The sequence below is a fragment of the Eleginops maclovinus genome, chromosome 13, assembly GCF_036324505.1.
Source record: "Eleginops maclovinus isolate JMC-PN-2008 ecotype Puerto Natales chromosome 13, JC_Emac_rtc_rv5, whole genome shotgun sequence".
In the NCBI taxonomy this organism is placed as follows: Eukaryota; Metazoa; Chordata; class Actinopteri; order Perciformes; family Eleginopidae; genus Eleginops; species Eleginops maclovinus.
In genome coordinates, this window is record NC_086361.1 from 19,337,676 (window position 1) to 19,357,210 (window position 19,535).

General features: G+C 40.6%; 1 protein-coding gene across 1 annotated transcript in view; it reads right to left on the bottom strand.

Annotated features, from left to right (window-relative positions):
- The window catches only part of fhod3a (formin homology 2 domain containing 3a), a 71,877-nt gene extending 53,608 nt beyond the window's left edge, over positions 1-18,269 (bottom strand). Inside the window, exons 1-3 of the mRNA XM_063898757.1 lie at positions 17,771-18,269; positions 12,787-12,896; positions 9,117-9,184 (exon numbers count right to left, since the gene is read on the bottom strand). Of these exons, the coding sequence (XP_063754827.1) occupies positions 9,117-9,184; positions 12,787-12,896; positions 17,771-17,935 (343 nt within the window). The 5' untranslated portion in view covers positions 17,936-18,269. The remainder of the gene's footprint in view (positions 1-9,116; positions 9,185-12,786; positions 12,897-17,770) is intronic.
- Positions 18,270-19,535: the final 1,266 nt, after the last annotated feature.

A 19,535-nucleotide genomic window follows, 5' to 3' on the forward strand; every position in this document is an offset into this window, starting at 1 on the left:
CCCTGTCACCTCTAAATGTGTCCACAAACATACACACACGGGAGTAGTTACCCACAACACAAACACACCCAGCTTTTCTTACAGGCACCCAATGTTACTACACTGATGACAGGTCTGAGCCAACAAGCAGCTACAGTCCAGATTCACACTGCCTTAGACACTGTATCCAACCAAATCATGATATACTCACACTGTATTGTTTATTTTTTCTGGTTTAATCATACACAGAACAAAACAAAAAGCTTTATATGTTGAAATCCGCAAATCAGTATCATAAACAATTGGAATATGGTAAGACGATTGCCACATCTGCATACAATGTATGTCATAGTGTCATAGTGTTCTGTTAGACTAACAACGCTACAGTAAGCAGCCTGTCAGCCTAGCTTAGCATAAAGACTGGCAACAGAGGGAACTGGCTAGCCTGGTTTTTTCCAAAAGGTAACTAAAAACTCCTTAAATGTTAACTGCTAGCACTTTACAATAAGACTACTCTTAGAAGGGTTTACAAATACTTTGTAATTCATTTAGCAATTAGGTTGTGAACGCTTTATAAATCCTTAATAAGCTTATAAAGACATGTGATGCCAAGAAAGATCAAGATGGATGGAGGGGAGAATCAACTCAGTGAACAACAGACACCAAGGACGCTGGCTGATGAAGAAGAGGAAGTGTGCTAGGTAGCAAATGTAAGGCTTAGTCACCTTGCCGAATAGTGAGCCTGTGCTGATCTATGAAAACTATGTTAGAAGTGGTTTATAAATAGTTCTTAACAATTAATAAAGTGTTTACAACCTAATTAATAACCTAATTATAAACCCTAAGGGTAGTCTTATTGTAAAGTGGTACCCTTCATTTAATAAACACTTATGTCCTCTCACCTACCGCCATCACACATGGGCTCCAGAAAATTAGTGTATAGCTTTTCAAAATAGCACAAGTTAATTAGTGTGCAAAAGTATTCCTTTAATTTAAGTCTTTAATGAGGTCTTGCATCCAATGGACATGGATTTTATCTGTGACATCTCATTGTTATAAAGCACGACCTGATTTTTGCCACGGTGCAGCCAGACACAAAGGCTGTGGGAAATATCGTGGTGTTCAATCCCACAAACAAAAGCATGTGAGAAACAAGCGTCCAGGGTTTTCCTCCACTCTCCCCTCACCCTCTGCCTTCCTATGTCAGTCTCCCGCTCTCTCTCTCTCTCTCTCTGCCTGTCTCTCTTTCCCTCTCTCCCTTCTCAGGCTTGCTTCTGACGTCATTGTTAATCGACTCGATTCGCTGGGCATGAGCAATGACAGTCCATGCCAGCAACAAGACAACAAGAGATGTCAGATTAGAAGATTGATACCTCTCTCATCTCTCTATATTAAATGTGACAATGTAGTTAACCACTGGTTAGCTTAGCTTCGCACTGGAAACCTTTAACTTTTGCCAAACTGATGAAAAAGCAAAGCACCATAGTTGTCGTAGTTTAAACTGATTTATTGCATTTTTTCAAAAAATTCAATGAGCATGACATATGCCATTTAAGGTTCGGAAAAAGACTGAAAAAATAGCAGACAGGCAGAGAGATCAAATGAAACCAGTGCTTTATGTAGCCAGCCTACATGTTCTTGATTTAGTTTTGATCTTTGTTGAGTACTATGTGATAATTAATGATGCATGCATAACTCAAATTATAATTTAAAGGTGGTGTAAGTGTCTAAACTCCTTGTTTATTAGCTTTAAAAATCTGCTATGGAAATGTTTTCAATGCTCGCTCATCCAAATAAAAGTGGCCAGATTGAGTTTATAGAAAAGTGGAGACTAAAAAACAAGAGAGAGAAAGACAGACCCTGAGAGATTGAGAAAGGCAGAAGAAACAGACGGGGAAACCAGTGCAGGCCTTACAACAGAGTGAGCATCAGAGAGGATATGTGCTGCTTGCAGAAAGGATTAGCAAAGTGAAATCTTGCCCTGACTCATACCACATTAGACAGCGAAAAAAACTAAATGGAGGCGATACAAAATACAATTAATGAAACTGCAGAAAGCATTTGAACTCAAATTTAGCAAACTCCACTCATTGTCACGCCAGGCAATTTCTCCACTACAGCCAATACAATTATACCACATCTGTTCTGGTCTGGAACCCCAAAATAGAAGCAAAACATAGTAGAAAAACCTCATCGTCTATTAAACTGGGGAGAAAAGAGCAGACTTGTAGCACATTGGCAAAGTTTCCCCTCTCCTCACCTGTAAGTTGGACTGCAGCACTATGACATAACTTGTGGAGCAACAGGCCTGTCTGGCAGGTGCATTTCCTCCTCGCTTTGTTATTCCCTTGTGTTCCCTTCCCTAAATGATTTACCATTTTTTCTGGAAACCATCCCTCTCGCCTCGTCTCTCTCCACACATCCCCTAAACCCATCATCTCTGAAACCCCACGGCTGGATAACATGCCAGGCCTGCAGACTCTGCAGTGTGTGTTCTGGATGTTTAGCTTGAGGTAATTGTAATGTTTTATTGCATTATGTAATAGTTTCAAAATGATTAAAACAGAGCAGCCAGAGGTTTTTGCAGGCCCATTAGTTGCATATGAACAAGCCCAGACATAACATTCAGCCGCATATTACAGCCCAACACACACAGGCATACGGTTTGTAGATATATATTTCTTACTTTCTTCCAATAAGAGCGTAAGAGCTGCGAGAGCAAACCTCACACAGCAGCGTGTTGTGCCACCACACAACATTTGGGCTGCTCAAGGTTTTCAGCATAACTAAAGCCCAGGGAAAACCCTGCCACATCTACACAAAGCACACAGTGTAACATACAGACAGGATCCACCGCTCCACAACAACTCAGTACAGTGCGGATAGACACAGCTGCACAGCAACTTAAACCCATAAAAATCCATAAATAATATGTTTTTCTATTGTAAAGCTCGAGGGATGAGTTTAAGCTGCACTATATGCAAAGTTGGTATTTATATCTGCTTATTGCTTACGGCAACAGAGAAGACTTTACTTTGTTTAGACCAGGGTCCCTCAATCTACCACTTAGCTGTAGGAAAGCAAGATGGCAAGTTATTTACAGTAAGAGACCATTTGAAAACTTCTACTGCAGGAATAATTGAGAACAGCTGCAGGATAGATGTGTGTTATGGTCTTTGCTACAGCAGCAACTGCCGTAAAGTTTTTTCACCACTTCCACTGCTCTGCACCTCCATCAGCCATCTCTCCATCTCCCACAGCAGTGACTTAGGCATGACTCATGTGGGCGCAATGTTCCCAGCTGCTGGTGAGGGTAGAGGGGAAACTATTTAAGTGATTTTCTCATTCCTCCATTCTCTCTGTGAAACAGATGAAAACAGAGCAGCGTGTCCTGAATGCTGAATTCCTGACTGCTGATTTCAGGTAATGATGAGATTGTGAAAACCAAATGAAGAGACGCATTTCAAAGGAGGATATTGTGCATATAAAACGGATTGAGTGACAGGTTTAAACTTTTCAAAGAGCATGGAAACAATTCAGAAGCATGGCAAAATATCCCTGTTGAGCCACACAGGTGCACACGATGTGTCACAAGGTAGAACTCTGTGAACCAAAGCCACAGACAACAAAGAGTCAGAAACGGTCCGTGAAGCCGAACAGAGTAATTATAGATTTAGAGAGCAGAGCGGGCACGCCAAGAAAAGACAGAGGTTGCAGGGGTTAAAGTACAGAAGTGGTGAGTATTTAGGGATGTGCAATGATGGTAAATGTTACTGAAATCAGACTGGTAGAGTATTCAAATCGCAGAAACCACAGTATGTATCCAAGAGTAAATACTGTATGTGTTCAAATATCATTATGGTTGAAATAATGTCAGCAGCAAAGTGTACAGGCATTAAAATCTTTACAGTAATTCATTAGTAAGGAGAAGTGAAACAGAAATGGACAGTGTCAAGCAAATTAGATTCATAGCAGGTGAAGAGGAAGTGATGCTAGATTGAAAGTTAAAGCATATTGGCTTATAGGTTAGCGTAGATATGTGAGTTTAGCGTGCCAGGGAAACCATATAATGTGAGTAGAGTTTGCCACAGATGTCCAACACAACTGTCCCCTCACAGCTTACCCACCACCAAGCATTATCTCCCTGTCACACCATGCCATTACCATGCTTTTTCTCCCACAGTGGGGGGCGAAACCAGCACAGTAAATCCCCATTGGACCCAGCTGTAGTCGTCTCTTTCTGCAGCATCCCTCGGCCAGGCTGCTGTCACTACCACCGCACCCCCATCGGTGAAGCAACACTGAAAAGTGACTCCTGCTTATTTTACGAGACCACCGTGTTAGATAGCTAATATTTATAGAGATTTTGATTTGTGTAACTCCCACTAAAGCTATCAAATCCCTAAAATATATCCTCACAATGTATAAATACAGTAACTCTAAACCTTTGTTGTCTACTAGTGGCCTATTATTACGCGGTTTTCTTTTGTAAATCAAATCAAAGCGAGATTAAATAACTCAAACTCAGGAAAATAGACACAGATGAAACACAATCTTTCGACATGTTGCTAATTTGTTATGCAACAGCTCAACAAGAGAAAATCAAAGCAACTCAACTTTCACTCCACCTCCGGCCCCCGGCTTCTCTTTTAAAATACTGCGGGGGGTGATTAGAGACGGATAATTGGGGCACAGAAATCCAGCGGTAAAGGAGCCAAATTTTTGGAGTAAGGGCTAAATTCCAGAGGTAAGTGCCGAGGGATTGAACAGGCGCCAAAACACATGCGAGGTCTTTTGTTCTGCACTCCAACTCTTTTGTTTCACCTGCTGTACAAATCATTGCAGGGAGCTTTACCTGTCAGATAGCATACCCTCTCTATATTTGAGCACTTAAACTGTATTTAATCACCGCATATTCTTTCACTTCATGGGAGGCTGGGAAATTAGGCCACATGGGAAACAAAAGCTTGGAAAAAAGTACAGTTTTCACTCAGCCAGTGCAGTTTTATATGCAGTTTTATCACTATTGTTTCATGTTTTCGAAACTCTGGTAAAGGATCATAAAAAAAAGCCTTATAGCAAAGTGGTCATTACATTACATTATATAAAAGCTTTATGGCAGTTTTTTTGAACTTTATGGCCAACATGGTGGAGGTGGTGGAGAACAAAAAAAGAGCATAAAGACATTTAATAATAAAACTAAATTCACCAGAATGTCCAGAAAACACACCACTAAAGTAATGCTAATGTTCCTCTGTCCATTTAAATGGCAACCGTTTAATAACATTGCTGGTGACCCCCATGAATGTATAGTAAGAACTGGACACAGCGTTGAAGGCGGGACCTGGTTCACTCCTATGAGAGCTGCTTGCTAATTGGCGCATGAAGACGAAATGGCCTGAGATTCTCGAGAGCAAAACGCCACAGGTTACCCATCATGCCTGGCTGTCGAGAGCATAGAGCATGTGCAGTTGAGTTTCCCCTTAAGTCCCGCCCCCGACCTCCTGCTTCGGCTCAGTGGAATGAATAGAGAGAGGAAATAAATCTGGATTCAGTTTTTAGCGTATTTTACAACTTTAAGGACCTAATGATTTAAATAAAGGCTATAAAAGGGTTAATGTTTGGTAGTTTATTTAGTTTTTAAAAAATCCACCGATTTACAGACGTCTGTTCCCCAATGTAAGTCAATAGGAAAAAGTCTTTCTGGGCCGGGTGACGTCACGGACTGATATGGAAGTTGCAGTACCTGGAGTTTGGCCACTACGAATATTTTCTCAACACCCGGAGTACTTCCTGGGGGCTTGGTGACCCCACACTTGCTCTTTTTACAACAGAAAGTAGACAGATCTATCATCACTAATAGATAATAGTTTGGACACCCGTGGGATGGGATGTGCACTGATGCCTCCAGGTGCCACTGATAGTACTAGCGGGGCTGTAGGCTTTTGGTCTTGCTATATAAAGTTCTTGCTCATGTTTTTCGAACAAGGACTTGTTAAACAACAGATACGAGTCCACAGAATGTGTGGTACATTCCAACTATCCTCCATCTACCCCAATCAACACCTTTTTTAACCCTCTCATTTCCTGTTACTCGCACATTTAGTGAGAAGAGGTTCCATGTTGTCTTCCTCGCATGTTTCTGTGTTGTCAACACTTTCTAAAGATAACACCCGCAATTCACCCACACCCCTGAACCACCCCCCCTTCACAACAACTCTGCTGCAACGGAGACTGCTAAAATTAACCCTTAAACAAGGGCTTCTTATTGCCGCTCTAACGGGATAGCAGACCACGGGAACAACTGAGAAAAGGGGAGGAAAGATAGGAAACAGGGGATAGGGAGACAAAAGAACAAACTAACAGCGGTATCAAAGTAGATGGGCAAATTGATGAGGCTCAGGTAAAAACATGAGGACCAGTGGGGTAGTACAGTGAATACTCAGAGGAGCTGGATCATTTAAGTGCCATGGACACCTCTCCGGGACAGATAGATTGCCTGCTTAGAAACACTCACACCAGCAGAGAACGTCACTGCTCAGCTGACCATGCCAATGTGTTCCCTTTCTCATGTACAACATAAATACTCATTAAGTCACACACATTATCACACCCTCACTCACACATACACGCATCAAAGAGCGTCCTTAATCCCAAACTGGCAGGCCTGAATGTAATTTGATTTGATGCCAAGAAATGCCAAGGAAAGCGGTGGTTTTTTTTTCAACCCTGTGGCCCTGAAAGAAGATCAATGAACAACTGAACACACAAACCATGAGATCTGCGTAACATTTGACCTTAATACAATCGAATCCCGACCCTTGTTAATCAAACCTGGAGGCTGATGAAGACGGCAAGATTAAGAAGATCTTTAAGGAATTGATTCTTTCCTGGATTTCAATCACGTAAACTCAATAATTATCACACATGTGGCACAATCAGCAATCCATGAATTCAAAGCATGACCAACTTATTGTGAGTAAAACAGACTTGATTCCAAAAGCAATTTGTATTCTTCATAGTGACAGACTTTTCATTTAGCGGTTAGTATGCTGACCACCACTCAGGCTAAAGATCAAGGCCTTGGAGGATTAGAGAGAGCTAAACTGCCAGATGAGTGGATAGCAGAACTGACTCTACGACACTAAGAGGGGGTAGAAAATGTTCTTTAGATCTCCAAAGTGAATGGACTGCCCTGACTCGCTCACACTATCTGATTATATGTCATTCTAATGCAGCAGAATTACACTCCAGAGTATCAACTCCAGTCAGGATCTGGTTACTCCTCAGCATCTGTGCCATGTCGGATGAAATCTGGATTGCGGGCGATATATCGAGCAAACTCTATCATCAACCCTCGCCACAGGGCACAAGTTCCGGTTTTACTCATGCCCATCAAAAAAAAGCATCTCTTATGGTGATGATGCAGCTATTTCTCCATTAAAATGTGTGTTGAAATTATGCCAAGGCAAGCAAATATAGCCCGGTTCTGTTTTTGTTTTTTTCCAAAAAACCAAGATGAGCCATGGGAAGATCCCGCATAACAGCTTGTTTGTGTGTGTTTGAGCGTGGGTGTGTGTATTAAATATGCACCAGTGTGAGAGACAACTTGTATTACACAACCTCCTACTTAATTCTCTCAGCCATTCGTGTAGGGCACACATATGTAAATATATTTGTATAAGCAGTTGGCTGCAGCTTGGGTCAGGTTTTGTCATCTGAAAAACAACAGAGCCCGTCTGTGAGACTAAAGAGATCACTCATTCTAGAAAAAAAAGCAGCCATATGTCCAAAGCAATCAACTAAAACAGGCAAATATGGGGCAAGTTCAGGGGTTCATGTCCTTAAAATTGGGTTAATGCAAACTGAAATATCTCCGCAAATGGACTGATGATAATGGTTAAGAAGCATCTCTTTTATTTAACAACTGCACCGTCAGCATATCATAAATTGAAAGAATGATTTTCTATTTTTTTGGTACACTTTTTCTTTCCGTAACATTATTACTCACCGCCCTAGTAACCTTTAACCTCATGACATTCTCTACCAATCCTCGGCACTGATTCTGGGCTCCAGAATTAGCGCTGCTATCACTGGCATGGAGAATGTTGACCATGCAGACAAGTCATGGAGGAAACGAGTGAGCACTGACAGCGTGGGCTGATTCAGACAGTGAGCTGCAGACAGAAAAAGGAATACACGGTTTCCTCAATAACGGGATGTTGGTAAACTTAAATTAATGTTCATCATCCATGAGCTCTCAGTACCTTATAATCTTATTAAAATGGAACTACTGTGCATTACTTGATACGCCAGTAGGCAAGAAAACAATCCTAAAGTAAAACAGTGAATATTGTAGCAGCTGTATTCTACATACTTTTAGATGTGTCCAGTTCTGGCAACTTAGATATTGATAAAAATTGAAATACAACACTTACTGTCTACAGCTATTCTGGCAGCTGAGGATGTAATTACGGACACTGATACTTTGAGCTATTGATATTCAACAACTTAGTCTAGCATGATCACATTTGCCAATGACCACAAAATACAACTAGTACTTATGATAGTGTAATCGATGTTGCAGATATTTGGTCCGAAACCAAAGTATTTGCCAAATTCAGATTATTTTCCTAGATCTGGTTGTGAAATGCAATGTATGAGTACTTATAGTACTCAGTTATCTTCTACTACTCTTATCATAACATTTACCCTTTCATGCCTCCCTCCCTATATCTCTTTCTCGCTCCTATACCATTAAGAATTGAGAGGGCTAAATGGCCTGACATTGGGAAGGTAAAAACTGAGCTTACAACCACTGTATATAAAAAGTGTCTCACTAAACCATGTCAAAGCTCCCATCATACATGTGTAATGCAATTACTGACATGATCACAATACCATGTCGAATTTTGGAGAAATTTCAAATACCAGTCAAACCTGGTTCTGAGTGGGAGGTCTCGGGTCTGACCCAGCATGCACCACGTGTAAACCCCTGGACAGCCATCCGAGCGTGCAGTACAGTATGTTCTTAGACCTGCTGATGTGTGTGGCGGGGCGTGTGTGTGTGTCCACTTGGGGGGACTGATGTTAAACACATATATATATATATATATAAACATGTCAAACACACTCACCAATGCAGGCATGTACACGGACAGTCAGCTGGGTCCGTAGAACAACACTGTGCTTCTTCCCTCTGGACCTGACAACGAAAGAAGAAGAAATATCTTTATGAAAGCAACTGGGTATTGTGTCTCGTTTCTACACAATCATTTCACTTACAGTTCATCATTATTTCATGCACTTTCTGGAATCAAATATGGGATTTGTCTGGCACTACTTGTTATTCTAGGGAAGACTACGCTGCAACGAGTGAAATGCTATTGGAAAACGAAGAGTCACTATCCAAACCTTTGGCTACTACTTTAAGGAAAATAAAATACTAATACCAAATCAGGAAGGACTTGTTATGATGGACCTTTTTTATAATGATGAGGCAGTTGGCATGACGGGAATGGTGCAGACAAACAGTTGCCTGCATAGGATTTGTACCCCTATACAGATAGACATCTGAGCCTCGAGGACAGACAGCAAAAGTGCAGGAGCAGACACAACACACACACACACACACACACACACACACACACACACACACACACACACACACACACAAATCTCCACATACCAGCGTGCCATGATAAGCAGCACACATTCATACACAGCATATTTCCAGTGGGGAAACAAAAATGAGCACACAAACATAAAGTAATGCATGATGGTAGTTTGAGAGCAGCTCAAACTCAATCTCTACAATCTGCAGGAGCTAATCGCTAACGTCCATCACTAACACGGTGATAGCATTCAATCCAAGCAGGGAAAGCACTGCTCTGAAAACATACACAGCTGCAATACAACCATTACATGCAAGAAGGATAACACACACCCAAACAAGAGACCAGCTGGCCTCCTATCCTCCTGTTAAGTTGCATTATCAGCTTTGCTCAGAAATAGAGCAAAATGTTAACACGATCTGTCGAGATGCTGATAAAACTGTTTTTCTTGCAGATTATTTTTTTCAGCTGAAGCTGTCTGATAAAGTATTGTGTAAGAATGAATTTAAAAGGGATGTTTTGGATTAAAATGCTGGTGGGGTGTGAGAGATAGGATTCATTTTTATTTTATATACTACAGGGACTTTGGCTAGTCTGCATCGTCATCTACAGCAGTTTCCTCCACATTTTTCTTTTCACTTTTTAGGGAGAGCTGACTTTTGAGCTGTCTTCGGCACCAGAGGACCTTGTTTACTGTCAACTGTGGTGAGCAGTGTCCTGCCACAAGTGGAATCACAGCACATTTTTGATGCGTGGGAAAAAAATCTGGGTGAAAATCCTTTTATAAACACACTACTCTGTGTAACACTCAGAGGCTATTTTCAATATGTCAGTTCAAGTTTGTCCATAAAAAGCAAAACAATAGCCTTGACGCTTAATTATATATAATTTAAATACATGTGTCTGTATCAAGTGTATAGCGTCACCTTGCCAATCACCAGAATACAGAAAAGCAGATTTAGACAAGGCACAATTGTTACAGATTCAGCAGGAAAAGCTAGTACACTACATGTGACATACAGTAGATTGCAGCCAAGTACAACGCTGAATAAAAGACACATCTAGTCAATCCCATAATTCAAAGCAATATGCAAATGTTTCAAGGTACAGTGAAAACGGCCTGATTTGAGGCTGAGATACTAAGTTTGACTGTTAATGTATTAATTTTGACACTACATAAACAGTGTACGTCCAACAGAGGAAGAGACAGGCTTTGTCATCAACCTTTGTGATGTTAAGCCAAGAAAGGGTCCAACTTGAACCTGTGCATGATTCATTTTCCTACTGTCAGTGCAGTATGACCTTGGTTAGATGATAGACAGGCCTGTCCAATCCAACCAGTTCCCCAAGAAACACACACACAGGTCTTTATAAACCTGTCCATCATATGTCATAGGGCTTACTAGGTACACACACACTCTGATAAACAAATACATGTAGGCCTACACCTGGCAACAACCACACACAGACAGAGATAACAAACCAGCTATGTTGGCCTAGGAAAATAAGTACCCTTCAAAGGATGACACAGTGCTACTGTTTTGATACTGGGAACTAAAGGTAGTATAATAATCACAACTGATAATGTGCTTACATTAGTTCAATGGAGATGAGGTTAGTCTGTTTGTTGTGCTAATAAGCTAAAGTAGCAACACCTACTGAGCTCATTAAAACGCACAGGCTCATTTTCTAACGGCTGGATTTGCAAAACAGTTGGCTAGCAAATACTAAAGTTATGCTAGCTATAAACTAGTAATTCAAATTATGGTAAAAGTACCTGTTTGTTGGTTTACTTCTATCGTAATGGGTTGTTTAGTTAACTGGCTTGCTGGTCAGTGAATGTTAAAATTGCATACGGAAACTAATAGAGGCTGCTGAGGCTAACTTAGCTAACTGCGCTAATTAGGTTAGCTATGATGTGTTCGGTTAGCCTTACCATTATTACTACAATTATATTACAATAACATTATTTGCAAACAAATGCAGGTATTATATTCGGTTACTTACTGTATATAATTCATCAGTCATCACCTGTAACTTTTCTTAAACGGTTCCCTTTTTGAACATTAATACAAATTGAGGTGCAAAAAATCTAACGTGATTGGATCATTCTGCATTATAGCAGATCCACGGTCAGTTTTCCCTGGCTTATACAATGACCTCTGATAAACAGGACAGCAAGCAGTGGTAGAGGAAGTGCTCAGATAATCTAAATTAGTCAAAATGCAATAATACCACATTCTAGAAATGCTATGTTAGAGTTAAAAGTTCAACGTTTTACTTAACAGAGTACAAAGTGCCCTCATTTTGGCCCATTTCCAATTCTTTCCAGTTCTTCGATTTTAATTGATGTATTAATGTGCTCATTTGAATGACTTTGTTTTGCTTTTGAAATGTGTATCAATAATTGATATTTGCAGGATTTAATAACTAAAGCTTAATAAAAAATAAAAAAGTACCCTACAATGTTTACAATTGAGATGTATTTGAAGCAGAAGTATGAAGTAGCATGAAGTGGAAATAAATTATAAATACTGCAAAAATGTATTAAAATAGGCTACATTACTAAAGTAAATCTACCACACCAGTTTTTAGAAAACTTGATGATAACAAAGACACCTTGCAACAGGAGTTTCACACAGAAAAGCTCACATTGTTTGGGTCACAATCCCTACCAACCATAACAATGCAATAAGTGTCACCATCTATATTGCTCACTTCATACACTTTTTGTGGGGGACATTCTGAGCCCTAGTAGCATATTTCCATTTTCCATTTCTCTTGTTTACCCAAAGAAAGACTACAGCACTTCTGCTGGGAAATATACAGTGAGAGACTAATAAATTAGGCCTACTGTTATCAAGTGTCAAGTTATTATTTCTACAGTTGACAGGTTTGTAGTATTTTGACAGAAAGTCGATAAAATATGAGTTATTGTAAAAAAAAAAACACAGTGAGAGAGCTGTAATGGCGAAAGGGAGGGCACATCTGTCCTGCTTTCCACAGCGTTTCATACTTTCCATGAACGTGTGGTTCCAAGAAATTCACATCCAGCAGTTGTGATTCCTTCCATTTAAAAAAAGAAGAATATAAGTGTGTGTGGGGGAGAGTTTTGCTAGGGGGGGGGTCATTACTTTAGCTGAAATGTTTTTTTTAAGAGTGATATGAGTTTCAGACTGTGAATTAGTCTCACCCTGTGTCATCTTGATGAAAGCCCTCCAGCTCGTCCTTTTGCTCAGCCAGAGATGACTCCAGATCCAGATAGGTGCCATTGTGGGAGAGCTGCAGTGTGCAGTCATCAAGCTATGGAAAAGAATGAAAAGATGTTTTTAATACAACTCCTGATGACAGATATAGTATAGACTTGATAGAAGGTATTGGATTTCATCAAACAAAACTGAAGGCCAACTTAAAAATTGGCTTTCATACCTAAAATAGCAATGGAAAATATGATTGAGCGCTCTGACATACAGTACATGGTGGCATGTGAAATTTCCCTGGCCATGCTGTGATGTGCGTACATGAACCACCCACAGGAATGAAAAAGGTCTCTGGGCCCACTATTTTTAATAGTCCTTCACTACAGTATGTCTCTGCATGTGTTTCACACCCTTTTTTGAAACAACTTGACCCTGTAAAATAAAGCAACTTTATGGGGTATGGATTTCAAAAAAAGTGTGTACAGTGGCCCATGAGAAGTGGGCGAGCCAATGTGGTGCAGCTCTGCTTTCAGCATTACAAAGCTGTAAAGGGAATTAACTACAGTAGTAGAGACAAAGCAATAAAGGCTGCAGAACATGAAACCAAACCCAGAGCAAAACACCGAAATAAAGAAAGGTTTTACGTGTGTTTTATAACCAGCCAAGACAAAAAAAATAACCCTTAAATCATGTGTATGACTTTGAAGCTCCAGAACATAGAGTTCTATTTAGTCAACTTTATTAACATGCGTACATTCATGCACATGGCAAATGCTGATTTGTAATTGCTCCAAAACTGACCAACCTTGCGCCCATGCCATCTGCAAATGCATGATCTAAGAAAGCAATGCAGAATAGCCTACGTCAGAATTGAGCCGCTATGCTGTGTAATGAGAAACCATGCTGAGTTTGAGGCCAGGTGCGCAGTAATATATCTGCACACCACTGGCATTGATGTTTATGGGTACGGTCACATGTTGATAGCAGGTGCAAGCAGCCATTCAAGCTACAACTCATAAAAAGTAACATGCATTATTGTTACAAAGGGCTTTGAGACTTATTGTCAGAGCTGTTGTTATAGAAATAGGTGAATGAGATCACTGTCAGGATTTGAGATAACATTTAGCACCTTTATAATATGGCTAGGATTAACCTAGCCACCTGGTGTGCTGCCAAACGCCCTATGGTTGTCTGGGGCGAGCTGCATGACGACACTCCCTGACCGGCAGCGACCGCAGATCATAAGACCTGCTGCTGCCCTCCGTCTGTCCCTCCTTCTCACTGGGAAACAGAGAGACGGACTGTCGGATGGACTCACAGCATAAATATAACCTTGCTATATTTACTCTGCACTGAGGCAGCATGCGCAAGAGAGCTCAAGGGTGGGTGTGTCTGCAGAGACCGGGAGTTTGACAGGGGTGGGGGGGGTTCACTCACTGCCAATGCCAAAGTGTTGCAAAGGAGATATTAATTGATTCGAGTAATCCCAAAGTCAGAGCAAGGAAACATATGGCATAATTAAAAGAGGTGACTGTGTTTCTGCTCCAGTTTCCTTCACAACAACATTAATCCATGTGTGCCAAAAAGATAATCTGCAAAAGTAAATGTGCAGTTCCCTGAACCCAGTTGAAATTCAGTCATGGACTCATGGCCATATTTTCCAAGATAGACCACTGTGATATTGTCTTGATAGTTGAAGTAAACAGATAGTACTGTAAGTGGACCTTGAGTTAACTTTTACCTTCACCAAGCTAAAAACTATCCTTCAATGGCAAGATGATCAAATGGAAAAGGTTGATGTTACGTATGTGTAACGTTTGACAAGTTTGCTATCTCACTTTGTCTTTTTGCATGCTAACATGTGCTAATTAGCATTAAATACAAAGTGCATCAGGGGCTGACAGGATTATATGTCGTTATAATGATGTCAAATGAAAATGTAAAGGACTAGTGTGTAGACTTTTGAGTATCTATCAGCAGAAATTGAATATTTGATCCAATATAATGTTTTAATTTGTGTATGATCACCTTAAACTGTTATCGTCAGCATGTTTTTAAATTAGCCTACAACAGAGAGACCAAACTGTGGTTTAACAAAGGCCTTTCCATGTTTTTATATTACCTTAGGACCATAGTATGTTCTTAGAAAGGGAGGGGGTGAGCAAAGAGGTATTCAGTTGGGTGCAATTTGCAACCTCAGCGTCATTATTTATCGAGCCAACTTTGCCATCCTTAAAAGCTTGCCTGCTATCAACACTTAAATAGCTTTATCTAATCAAGAAATATAGTAAGAGAAAAACACAAAAGGGATAATATTTAAAGTCTAACCCCAGTTACACCAGCCATTGAACCCTAGTGCAATGCCATTGTTATTCAGACCTTCTGTGCAAATACGGGAGGGGGGGTAGAGAAAGTAGGAGAGTTAATCATGGCCTGTCCTACTGCCCTGCTTTTTATGCAGCAATAAGACAAAAGCATTTCTTGTGCTCAATCATCTAGCAGTATTCAGCATTTTCTATCCACTAGCCTAATACTTAAGAGTCTGTATTATCCCTGAATGAGGCTTTCTCTGAATATCCCCCATTACACATGTCCCAAGAAACAGTCCCACCAACACCTTGACTCTGCTTTCTTTTGCTGCTCAGCTTTATCTACACACATTACTCAATCGCACAAACACTGCTTGGACAGCGAGAAGTGAGACCACTCTGAAACCCAATATGTTAACAGCTCCCCTTCCAAAGTGTGTCTCTTTCCTAAAACACTTTGCTTGTGTAATAGCAGTAATATCAAAACAAAACACATCATGCTGGACGGAGCTGGCTGAGAGGTGGCTCCAGAAGGAACCGCAAGCTCTTCACACTCTAGGCTCTGGGACGGGCCAGGGAAACACTTAGTGGCTAGTATACTTTACACTCATTTAATCAAATTCTCCCCAAAGAGCGAGGCAAAGAGAAAAAAGTTGGGGGTAGGGGAGTAATTACTACCACGTTGAAACAACACTGAGCCTGCTGGCGATCACGGTGGGTCGACACTTAACAATAACCTTTCCTAACTCAAACAAGTTTTGAGGAACTGTTTTCGTGTCAAAATCATAGCAATAGATGATAAGGCTGTTTGAAGAGCGTGTAGGAGGGTGGGTGCTACATGGCTATTAACTCTCCCAGTTTTGCTTTAATGGGAACCCTTAGGTAATGAAACACTAACTGAGCTGTTAAGTCTGGGCTTTGTTGTTTTTGAGGGAAATGGGAGTTGTTTTACTGCTGATGTTGAGGCTAAATTTAACTCCTACTTTATATCATCTTTAACATTCGATTGTTCAACTTGGTTCAGCCTCATTTATCAATTTAGGTTAAGTCCTTAAACAGGAAAGTAATGATTCAAACTCTGTGAAAATCAAAGGTAGTAGTTTAGCAGTTTGGATAAAATGACTGTTCGCACAATGCACTGATTTAGCCCTGGCACGTTAGTCTAACCGTGTGTGTGTGTGTGTTTGTATTTGAGTCTACAAACTGGTGCATGGTCAGAGAGGTGGAAGAGGAGCTGGAGGAAGAGGTCAGGAAAACCACAGCGGCCAGAGTGAGGAGAACAAAGTGTTGCAGGGATCCAGGCCACGGCCACAGGAATTCTGGGACAAGTGACCTATACTTTACATGCAAAGCTCCACCATCGCAACATAATCATACAGTAGGCTTTTCTCACAGAAGAGTACAGAAAGTTTAGACAAAAAGCAAAGAAAGGCTGAAAAAGAAGCTCAGGAAATTGTCCCTTTTGCTAGCTTTGACATTTTCCAATAATATTTTAACATTCAACACCAAGGTTTCAGTGTGGACAGTTTGACGGGCAGATTTGCAACAGTTGAGTTTCATCCCTATAATCTAAGCACAATATCCAGTTGCCATTGCGTACAGCCCTCCGTCTGATGTGAACCAAATTGCAAACACGAACACGGGCTGTGCCATCTGTCTGTGTGTAGGTTGTAATCATAAGCTTTTCTGTGCTGTGGGCCATTTTTCATTTGTTTTGTGGCTTTTAAAGATGGGGCAGCAGAAGATCTATTTGGTCTGGAAAACCACTCTGCTGTCGAACACTGGTTTGCTGTCAGGGTTGTGAGCAGAAGAAGTGGTGTCTCACTTTTATTTTTATATCAATCTAGTTTCCATGATAAATTATATGGCGTGTTTTTACAAATCAAGAAAAAAAGCTCAGCATCTGCTTTACCTCTTGGTCGGTGTGTTTCTGTGACTTAGCTTCAACAGTAAAGAATGTGTTGCTGTTTTGTTTTCAGTGTTGCTTTTAGTACTGCAATTCAGACACGTTCTATCAAACAACAATTGTAATCTGACTCGCCACTAAATCTGATCATCTGTGATTCATGCTTTTGGCTGGGAAACAGCTTTCACTGACTGTCTCATGGATCTGGTTGCACTGATGCCTTTGCACACCTGTCCCTCTAACACTGCAAACATATTCAGAAATAACAAAGAACGTATTTTAAGATGAGAATGCATCGTAATTCTTACATTTAGAGCCTGCTGGTGGATTGTCAGGTTACCCACACTGGAATAAATCTGAATATTGAGTCAAAAACAAACTAAACCCATGTGTAATGTTGCTGTGGGCTTCAAGGAAAACTTTTGCAACCCTGTTTGAGTCCCAAGGCTGGAGAGCCAATCACTTGTGCTTGCATGTGTTCTCAAAATAGCCTCCTGAGTGGTGGGTATGGAAGTTTATTTGAAGAAGGCTTAAAGTTAAAACAGCAGTCAAAACAACCTCATGCAGCCCTGATTTGAACCTAGGTATTCATAAGAATGGGTATGAGGAAAAAACATTAGGGAGTAATATGAATGGTGTGTCATTTGAGCTGTCCTTGAGTTTTTAGTTATCTTATTTGGCTTTTAAAATAAATGTACCATTAAGGACTACACATAATTAAAGTTGCAGATAATATGCTGTTCACCACGCTGGTAATCCTACCTTGTGTGGAGCCCTGAGGAGGCGGTGGATGCCTGCTAACTGGTTGATGAGCGGGATATCCTCCCTAAAGGTGTACAGCGGCGGTCTCGTCGGTTCCGGGAAGTTGGTGCTGTTAAACGGATCGGTGTCATCTAGAAACTGAACCCTGCAGACAAACGTGGCCATGGTGCATCCATGCAAGTATCTCCTCTGAGGGGAGGCAGCACTGTGTTAGGCTCGGGTCGCTGAGCTCTCCTCTCCTGGTAACGACAACAAACCCGGGTCTCCAAGTGCGCTCCTGAGGGAGGAGGAGAGGGGGGTGCTGGAAGCCGAAAAAGTAACACTGAGAAACCGGCTGAGTGTCCTGGCTGTCTCGTCTTGCTCCCCTTGTTTTGCTGGGATGTTTCTGTGTGTTATTCTCGGAGAGGCAGGTGGCCGGTGATAGAGGGGAGGCAGCAGGCGGACCGCAGCGTGCTTCCTGCCGGAGAGTGAAGAATCAGCGCAGCTTGGGACAGCGGATCTGCTGTCTGTCTGAGTCACACTAAATCCACCTCCCTCCCCCCCACAACCCCATATCTATTTTCCTCTCTGCCTCACTCCCCCCCCCCCCCCCCTCCCTTCAGATCACTGTCTCCGGCTTAGCAGTGGCTTCCTATATGAAAATGAACTGCACTAATCCTTTCGAAAAAGGTTAGAAATCATTTAACAAATAAAGGGACAATAAGGACCTTATATGTCAGTGCAGCATTAGACTAAAGGAAAGTTGTAATACAAATGTTACGATTAAAATGTAATAAGTGAATAAATAAAGTGCATAATTAAATTAAAATGCATTACAGCACAAGTATGGTGTAAGCTCAATGGAGAGTCCAACACTACAGATCAAGATCATAAATACAGGGATGAATAAATATGTTCCTTCAAGTTAAAGTGCAGTCTTGACAGATGTCGACCTCTGGTGGCTGAGAGGCGTAAAGGCAGGCTATACAGTAATCAGAATCAGATTCAGGTTTATTATTGGTTTAAGTAGGTTTACATATGCGAGGAATTTGTCTTGAAGTACATGACGCATACTATAACTCAGTTAAAGAAGATAATAAGTTAGAAAAAACAACCCAAAAATAAATAAAAAATATTAAAAGTTAAGATATGGAAAAGGAATTTCATGAAATCTGGATATACAAATAAACTATGTGCAGTAAACTATTGCAAAGTACTTGAAATATTGAAAATAACATAACATATGTGCAGTATTGTTATGGAAGTGAATGAGAGGTAGATTGTGTACAGATGTGAAACAGTAACATTTAATAGTGTACTTTTTCTACAGTATTCAAGTTGTTCATTGCATGTGTGATTGCTATAACAATGATAATAATAAAACATAAATAAATATGATAATAATACATTTATTATGACATCCAAACAGGGATAGAATTCCATAATATGGGAAATAAAACAGACATGGAACAAAATAAAATGCAAAATAATGTGAAACTGAATAAATGTTATGCATAACACAAATCCCTTTTGAATACACATTACAATAAACAAATGACACATTTTGAACAAGCTTACAAACAAACGTACAAACTAAAATGAAAACACAAGATCTGATTAAACGGACTTAAAGGAAAAAAGCTAGAACAGGAGAAAGTAATTTGTGTTTAAGAGCTCGTTTGATGGATGGTAGGTTGTAAACATCATCGGTCAGCAAAGTGTATTGTGTAACATGCCATTAAATCTCTAAATAGGGAATCAGAGCCCTCCAGTGGTAGCACAGGTG